Source organism: Cavia porcellus, unplaced genomic scaffold, assembly GCF_034190915.1.
Source record: "Cavia porcellus strain 051 isolate PalLab524CR breed Dunkin Hartley unplaced genomic scaffold, mCavPor4.1 scaffold_12, whole genome shotgun sequence".
In the NCBI taxonomy this organism is placed as follows: domain Eukaryota; kingdom Metazoa; phylum Chordata; class Mammalia; order Rodentia; family Caviidae; genus Cavia; species Cavia porcellus.
The window spans coordinates 6,275,528-6,285,034 of NW_026947495.1; the positions used below are offsets into that span (position 1 = coordinate 6,275,528).

The following is a 9,507-nucleotide window of genomic DNA, read 5'->3' on the forward strand; positions in this document are numbered from 1 at the left end:
GCCAGTCTTTGGATTCCTCCTAATCTTAAGTATTAATTTTCCTTGGAACTATTGTGAATGTTATGATTTTCTGTTTCTTTCTCAGTGGGGTCATTATCACTGTACAGAAATGATCCCAATTTTTTTGTGTGTTGATTTTGTATGCTACTACTTCAGTGAATTTGTTTACTACATGTAGAATTCTTATGGTGGAGTTGTTTTTGACTCTTTTTTTGAATGGTCATATCATCCATGAGTGTCTTAGTCACTTTATGCTCGTCGGTGAGACAAAATACCTGAAGCCCAAAGCTGGGAAAGGAAAGGTTTATTTCTTACAGTTTTTGGAGGTTTCAGTCCACACTCTTTGGCTCCAAGACAGGCAGGCATGGCTGGGCTGCAGTTCATGGCGGTCGCCAGCAGCAAACTCAAACCAGCAAAGAGAAAAACACACCTTCTTCCTGCCATTACATCACAACCTGGCTGCACCCCTATGTGGGTGGAGCACTGACACCATCAATCCAAGCACTATACAATGAACCATCACAAATGAACAATGCAAACTCATGAGACCTGGGGGACACAAACATAAAACCATGACAATGAGTAAGGATAGTTTGCCTTCCTCCTTTCCTGTATGTGTCCCTTTTATTTATTTCTCTTGCTTGATTCCTCTGACTAGAGATTTGAGTACTGTACTGATCACGAACAATGATAGTAGACATCGTGTCTTCTTCCTGGTTTTAGAGGAAACTCTTTGTTTTCCTCTACTTTAATATGGTGTTAACATTAGTTTTGTAATAAATGACTTTAGTCATACTAAGATAAAGGTCCTTTTACTCATGTTTTGACCATGAATTGATGTTGCACTTTGCCAAAGGATAAATCTGTGTCTATTGAGATGATAAAGTGATTTTTGTTGCTGCTACTTCACTGAATTTGTGAAGTCTTATGGTGGAGCTGTTTTTGACCATTTTCTATGTCCTCTAACAGTTTTTAAGGTACCTCTGAGTATTTGGTCACCTGCGTCAGCCTTATCATCTACTTCTGACACTCTGTCCTCACACTAGTCACTTCTGATGCCTGTACTTTTAGAATATTTATCTATTGTATTTTATTTGATACCTTTTCATGAACTTTGTTCCTGAACTTGTCCCTTATATTCTTTATTTTGTTGAGCTCCAGTATCTTTTTATCAGTGTCTTTTGTAAGCTCACTGATCATTTGGTTTATTGTGTCTATTACTAGTTTGTATCATTGAGCCCACTGAATGAGCCCACTGAGTTTTTGTTTTTGTTTTGTTTAGTTTTGTTTTTGGTCTTCCCCTTTCATTTTATATAATTCTGCTGTTTAGTTTCTTATTTCCCCTCCATGAATGTCCTGTGTATTTCATTTGGAGCCACTGAGTTTTCTGAGGCTTTGTTTTTATTTTGTGTATGTATATATGTGCTGAGGATTGCTGGCCTGTTATAGTGGACAGACTGTTGCTAATATGGAAAACTTTTCAGTTAGTATCTGCTTTTCCATGATGTCTTCTGGGTTTTGGCAACTATAGACCTTTATCCACTGTCCCAAGATCCAGCCACTCCCATTAGTCTGGGGAGGGGACAGTGCAGTGCAATTGGCTTAGCACCCTGATCTCTAGGAATCAGTTAGTACTGTTGATGACACAAAGGAAAATCAGATAGTGGCATGGAGGAAAGATAAATTAATAGCAAAAACTTATATCACCCTGGCAATAGCAATGAAATCAGCAACAATAATAGAGTCCAAATCAAACTTGATATTAAAATGCAATGAGAACTAAGAAAAGCTATCATTCTACCAGCCTTAATGATAGAAAAGAGATCTGTCATAACATAGACAGTAAGCCAAATCCAATACTGATGTAACGCTCTCTACCCAATGCACCAAAAGCATCATTAACAGTAGAAAAGGGTTCAGTAATGCAATAGTAGCATAGAAACCACTAAATATGTGAATATTATTAAAGCTTAATAACACAAGTAAAGATGTTAGGGTAGGGAATGAGAAAATGGAAGAAGTAAAATTTGAAAGGTAAACAAAAGCAAAATGAGGAAGGAGAAAAGTGATGTAAAGGATCCTATTCAGGTGTGTTGGTTATTCTTCTTTCATTGTTGGGACAAAATACTTGACACCCAAAGTGAAACAAGCAAAGGTTTATTTAGCTCAAAATGTTTTGGAAATTTCAATCCATGCTCAGTTGGCTCCAAAGCAGGGTGGCATTATTTAGGGACAACCATTTGTTGTGGCCACAAATGGAAAGAGCAAACGGGGCAAAAGATGAGGAAAAGCATGCCTCCTTTCCTCCCCTATATTGTATGCAGGCTCCCCATCCCTGGGCAGCTTCAGCAATCACACTGCCAATCCTAGCACTAGACAATGAACCACAAATGCTAAAGTTGGCCATTTCTGTAACTGTGTGAGGCTTGGTGTGGCCATCCAAACACAAACCACGGTATTCCATCTCTTGCCGCTCGAAGACTCATGCACATGCTTTGTACAAAACATATTTAGTCCATCTCCAAGAACTGCCAAAGTCTTAACAGTTTCAGCTCTACTGGAAATTTCAAGTCCCAAGTCTCCTCGGAAATCTAAGGCAAACTCTTAGCTGCAAACCCTTGTACAAATGAAAACAAAGTCAAACACTTCCCACAGATAATGGCTCAAGGTAAACATTACCATTCCAAAGGGTATGAATGGGATACAAAGGAATGGGACCAAAGGAAGTCCGAAATCCAGCAGGGCAAACATTAGGTTATGGAGTTCCACACTCAGCATCTGAAGAAATCTGGTTGTGAGCTCTAACAGGCTTGAGTGACTCCACCCCTTCAGCACTTCAAGGAGTTTTAGCTCCCACAACTTGTCTCTTAGGTTCACTCTCCCCAACCTTGGCAGTTTTCATAGATGATCCATGCTCCTGGGTCTTTCAAACTTCTGGATTCTCCACTGTACCTTTAGCCTCTCATTTACAGCTTCACATATTGCCCTCTCAGTGGCACACTACCTGGACTTGCAAGCCTTCTGAAATTGGGGTGGAAGCCCTTTCAATCTCAGAACTTGTGCATTGTCCATGTGCCTAAAACCAGTACTGTGAGGATGCTGCCAAGTCTGCTGCCAACTGGAGCAGTTGCCAGGCTTTCCTTTCTCTTGGCCACAGGGGTTGAATGCCTAGCTCAGTAAGCACTCTGAATCTGATTGTGAGGAACAGAATCCCTATGGTGCCACCATTCTGGAACCTGGTGAGACTGCCACCATTTTGGAACATGGTGCTGTGAGGTTTTCTCCACCAAGCAGAATCTTCCACTTTTGCGGTTTGGAGGCTGAAAAGGGTAGAGACCCTCTGCCACTTCCCATGATACCTCCAGGGCATCTTTTCTATTTTCAGGTTGCTTCTCAGCAATCGAGATCTCTTCAGCTCTATCTTTGTAGTCCACAGCTTTAATGGAGCTTCCTTTCTCATCAAACTCACATTTTAAATCATCCTGCTGGGCTCTTTACTCTTGATTCACAGCATAGATATGGCTAAAATCCCCCAATAATAGTCCTGACACTGCCACAACATTCCACTGCCTTGAAGTTTCTTTTGCCAGATTTACCAGTCCACTGCCCTTAGTCTCAGTCTCTGGCAAAGTCTCTGGAAACAGACAAAATGCAGACAAACTTTCTGCCAAGCAATAACACACATTGTCTGCAGTCCAACAACCAATGTGGTCCTTCCCAGCAGGAAGCTTCCAAACCTGTTTACCAGCAGGCTTTCTATCAGCTTTGTGGTCTCCTGAGCTGTGACCAGAATCTTCCATGCAGAATAGGCCAAGTTGTTCCAATTCTATGCATTCAGGCAACACCTCTAAACCTTTCTAACCTCTTCCCACAAACCATTCCAAAACACTCTGGTTTACCACGCCATCAGGTATAACCACAGCAACGACCCCAACTCCTCTTTTACCAAGTTGTGTTTTGGTTGCTTTTTTCTCATTGTTGAAACAAAATGCCTGATGCCCAAAGTGGAAGAAGGAAAGGTTTATGTAGCTTACGGGTGTTTTGGATGTTTCAGTCCATACTCAACTGGCTTCAAGGCAGGGTAGCATGCCTCCAGGGCAACCGTTTGTGGTGACCACAAAGGGAAGAGCAAACAGGGCAGAAGATGGGGGAGAGCACATCTCCTTCCCTCCTCTATATTGTACGTCAGGTCTCTGCCCCTGCATTGTGCAACACTCTTTAAATTGCCAATCAGGTATGATAATGAACAATCATAAGTGCTAGATTCCAGCCACCTACATGATGACATGAAGACTGGGGGGGAGGGCATGCAAACACAAACCACAACATAAAGGAGTAAAAGAAAATTATTAGAAATAAATGAAACTAAGAGAAAAAAAAAAACAAAGAGCAAAATGAAGAAAATAAGCAGAAAATAGAAAAGAAAGCTCCTTCAAATTCCCACAAAACCAAGAAGGAAAAAGAGAAATAGATCCAAAGTTATTCCTCCACATGTTTTTATCCTAACCAGGGGCTGTACTATTGGAATCCACCAGATGTGGAGGGGGATAGTGAATCACTGTTAAGAGCTACTTTGTTTCCACACTTAAGATTTTGTGTGTGAATGCGAAATCCTGCCCTGCCTTTCCTGCTGGGCAGGGTCCCTCTCCCCCAGAGCCAGGATGAGTTTTTTATCCTGCTTTATTCTTTCCTCTTCATTATAGTCCGTTTCAGTGTGCTTTCTACTTTTCCTGTCAGCTCCCATCTGATTACCAAAGATTGCCTTCTTTTTTCTTCACCAAGTTATTGTGACCCAGGTTCTCGATTCCAGATAGTGGTGAGATTGTATTCTGCTGTTGGGTTTTATTCCACCACTTTAGGTCTATTAGTCTTGTGTGCACCTGTAAAAGCACCTGTACATGGAACCAAGTGTGTACATGTTTAACTGTATCATTGCCGAATGGGAACATGGTCACATTTTTGTTTACTGATGGATAATGCTATTTTTAAAATGCTTGGGAACCACTTTGGATAAAGACAGCATCATATCTCAAAGTAAGGGACAGCCAGATGCAACACTGTTGATATCCTTTCGTGAATGATCATGGATTTAAGGCTGGTTGTTACCACTTGTTTAGTAAGGTGTTCCTAGTCAAAGAATTATTGTTAGAAATAATGTGGGGGAAAGTTGAACCAACATTGTACCAGACTGAGGTAGGATTTACAGGCTTATTGTAAAAGGATCTCTAGGAATATTTTTTTGAATGAGTTTCCTGAGAGGGGAAAAGGCTTGAATAACATTTGTGTCTTGAAGCTATGGGTTTTTGTAAAAGTACATGTTAAAATCTGGATTTCCTTGTCTCCTTTCTACCTAGCGTTTTTCCTATCCTGTGTCAAGATGGCTGCAAGTTCTTTTATTTCCTGGTGTGCTAGGGGTGAGAACATTTAAAGGCTACCTTGGTCTGCTGTCTTGCTAAAAAACTAAAAGACTATTTCTGTGTTAGTCTGTGAAAACCAATACAGTCCTTTTCTCTATATCCTCCATATTCCACAAAAATCCAGGCATTTCTGGCTGCAAATAAATGACTTTTATTTCCTGCCTTTGTTTCTCTTTTTTTTTTCAACACTGAGAGTGGAACCCTGACCTCTTGCATGTTAAGTAAGTGCTCTATAAGAAGTAAACAGAATAAAAATATGTGTGTTATGTATGTGTGCCTAATTCCCACAATTAATGTAATCATTATGCACTGCAAAGTTCTAATATAAACTTAAAAAGTAGGAGGTAGAGGAAGACAGGAAGGCATACTTTTCTTGTGCTGGGCTCCCAGAGGGCTTGGTCTCGCTTGAGGTATAGCTGTGAGGTCCCCATGCAGGGAGGTGCTGTGCTCAGGCCCTGTCTTTCCACCCCGTTATCCTTGAGGTGGGGCTTGAGGGGCAGAGTCTAATGAGGAGGCCAAGTAGAAGAGGGCCTTTATGAGTACCCATGCAAACATTTTTTATTTTAGCTACTTAAGCCAAGCCTACAACAATGTCTTTTATACATTCTTTGGGTTCTTTTCCAGACCTGCAAGACCTGGCCTCACAAGCCAATGAACTAAGTGCGTGCGGCATGTGGAGCGCTCTCCTGCCGCCCTGCATCATCCTGCAAGGCTTTATCCATCCGTGAAGGGGAAGACAGAAGTGGACAGAAATGCCCTCCTGAGGCTGCGAAGACTAAACTGATTCCACATAGTGTAAGAGCTACAGCATCCCTACTGGGAGAACCAGATTATAGTCAGCTAAACTAGATAGAAATTAATAGGCAGTGAAGAGAGTGATTTAGCCCTCGAGCAAATCAGTGCAGAAGAACAAGACATAGCAACACTGTGGCTGGAGACAACACTGAAGAGGGCCAGCCTCAAGACAGAGCTGCGGCAGCTAGCAATAGCTCGGCCTGAAAGCCTCCCTAGTGATAAACAGTGACTTGAGATTAAATTGTAAATAAAAACACCTAATCCAGTGAACCCAGATAGGTATCAGATATATAAGCGATTGACCAGAACATCTGGCTTTGTACTCCCTTTCCTTTCAAGGCATACTTTCGTTCTTTCAGTATGCCCTTGCTGTGTGATTTGTTCCCCTATTACTACCTAAGAGGACATACTTGGAATTCTACAGGTTGGTTGTAGTCTGGCCCATGCGGTATACACAATGTGATTTTGCTGTATAAAGTACTCTTGACAAAGAGCCTCAGTGGCCACCTACACATAATCTTCCCTGGAGATCTGGGAGCTGTTCTTTTTATTTCCAGTAAAGCTCTAACTTTCTCTTTCCTCCTCCTTCCTCCCACCTCCTTTGATGTTGTAAGGCCATGAACTCAGCGGATCTGACAGGTTGGGTATTATTTTCTCCACATCATCTGGACTTGGGCATTTCTTCTTGTTTTCTATGCTGTAAGCAATAGAATTATTTAATCTATTATTACCTGAAATTAGATGAATACTTACATAACTGTTAGTGAAGGGACCTTTCTTGCTTCCTGAGCCTCACCCCAAGCTCCACAGCTGAGATGTGTGTGAATACTGCATGCTGGTTCTGTCCAGCGCTGAGTCCAAATTTGATGCCCTAAGAGTACACACTGACCTTAAACATGTGGCTCCTCCCAGGAAATAACATTTCAAGGAGCAGCCTGAACCCCGTGCACACCCTAGCAGGCCTCATTGATGTAGAAATGCCTCACATTTTCCACATATGCACTGTCAGGTCTCTGGGTCCCTGGAAGAGGGGACTTGAGCACGTGGGCGAATGCTTTGCTCTAGGTCTGACAAGAGCAGTGACCTAAATATGCTCCACAAGTAAGGAAAGGAAGACAGGAGAGGGAAGAGCCCAGGCTGCAGGCAGGCAGCCTGGCACCTGCCTCCTTTTCTCCTGTGGCAATTAGCATCTTGCTGGGGTGATGGCAGCATCTCCATATCAAATGGGAAAAGTGTCTCAGATGCAGACAGCAAGGCAAGGCAGGGGAAAGTTTAGCCTACAGAGGCCCAAGGGAGACCTCCCCCATCTCCTGGGGGCAAGCACCACTTATCTAAAGCAGATCACTGACAAACCTGAGTCCCAATCAGAATCCAAGCTTGTACAAAGGACGTTGGAAAAGTAAACCAGGGCTAGGAGCTGTTTCCTGCCAGTTGCAGCATTCCTGGAAGTTAGGCATTTCTAAGCTGGCCTTTGCCTGGGTTCCCCACTGATTAATCACTTTACTGTTTGGAAAAATAACCACAAGCAGATATCCTAAGTTATTTACATGAACAAATAAATAGAAAAAAATCATGGGAGAGGAAAAAACCTCTGGAATGGATGACACAGCCTCGATCAATAAATTGATCAGAAAACTAGTACTTCATCGCCCTCGCAAACATGAGCTGGAATATCAGTGGTATGCTTGGAGTTGAACACTTCCCTAGTATGAAAGAGTTCCTGCTTTCCATTCCCAGTACCTCAGATACAACGGCAACAACAAAGCTGAGTGGTGGCACGATCCTACCATCCCAGATGTCAGCAGGCTGAGGCAGGAGAATTGGAAAGTTTCAGGTGGAACACATAAGAAGGCCAAGGACAGCCTGAACTACATAGCAAGACCCTGTCTTAAAATAAAACAAGAGACTTCCAAAAACTGAATTTGATGAAAAGAAAAAAGACCAAGACAAAACTGTGTTGCTGCGCAGAATATGGTAGCCATCCACTTACAATAAACTATGAAAACCCTTAACACTGACTCAGGTTAAAGCCATCCTGCTCTCTGTAGGCAGTCACACGATGGCAACAATTGCAAAAATGAACATTGCTATCTAAGGCCCTTTCTTTCCTCCCAATTAGTCTTCTCTAAAAGATACCCATCTTCTCTAAAAGATACATGTTATGGCCTATATCCAGGTCATAAGTACGGCTTTTTGGAGGTGGTTGGATATAGGGTGTATAGTATTGTGATCAAGGATATGATGCTGGGATTGATTCACAGTGTGATGCTGAGTTAAGAGTATGAGTGCTGGATAAAACATTAGCTGCTGCTTACTGCTGGCCACTTGTCCTCACTTTCTTACTTCCGTCTGGTTCTCCTTTGCGATGCCCTTCTGCCAGGTCACCCTGCCTTGGAGCCAGCCGATTATGAACTGAAACCTCTACAAACTGTGAGCTAAAATAAATCATCCTTCCTTTAACTTTGGGTGTCAGATATTTTGTCTCAGCAAGAACAAAAGTAACTAATACAATATGCCTAGGCCTCCTTATCATCTTGTTATCTAAAGCTAAATGTTGTTTGTAAACTGGAGGAAGTACTCTTTTCAAAGTTGCAACTTTGAACAACACATGTGCTCCTGGAAGATCTACAAGGTGCTAAATGACGATCAAGGGAAATGCATTCTTCCAGTAATCATATTTGCTGCCTGGAACTTTTCCCGTGTCCCTATCCCTTATAAAAACCCCAACTCTCACACTGACTGTATGATTCATCTCTTGGAAACATGCCCAGTGTCACCCTTGACAGTGCACCCTCATCTAAAGAAACTCCTGTTTCTATGTTCCTTGACTACTGATAAAATTCTTTTTACCGCCAGTGTCACCAGCCCTTTTTACCACCAGTACAATACCTTGGCAAGCACAGACCATCACTGTTGGGAGGACGTGCCTCCAGGAGAGGAGGCCTACTCCTCTACTTACTTACTGCTCCTTCAACTCACTTTCACTCGCAAGTCTGTAAAATGCAATTATTTAAAAAATCAATATAGTTAATTACTTGACTGGTATTTTCAATGTTTTAAACTATTGGCTATCAAAATCTAAATTGAATGTAATTTTCAAATGGGAGGCTCAAAGATAAAAGAAGGCAGAATTCTGTTGACACGAAATTAAAATTTAATTGGCTCATAAATATAACAGTTTTTAAAGTTTTCAGTACATACATGCATTTAGGCAATCATAGTTTTTTATTCTGTCACCAGGAAGCTAGGTCCTGCTGCATCAGAAATCAGAAGAACCTCTTTTGTCCTTTTGTGT

General features: G+C 41.9%; 1 protein-coding gene across 2 annotated transcripts in view; it reads left to right on the forward strand.

Annotated features, from left to right (window-relative positions):
• Positions 1-8,672, forward strand: part of LOC101787576 (cryptic protein) — a 28,409-nt gene extending 19,737 nt beyond the window's left edge. For both annotated transcript variants that reach the window (XR_010050745.1, XM_063258771.1), the window contains one exon: positions 6,042-8,672. Coding sequence is in view for 1 of the 2 variants with exons in the window: in XM_063258771.1 (XP_063114841.1) it covers positions 6,042-6,145 (104 nt within the window). In the remaining variant the exon portion in view is untranslated. The remainder of the gene's footprint in view (positions 1-6,041) is intronic.
• Positions 8,673-9,507: the final 835 nt, after the last annotated feature.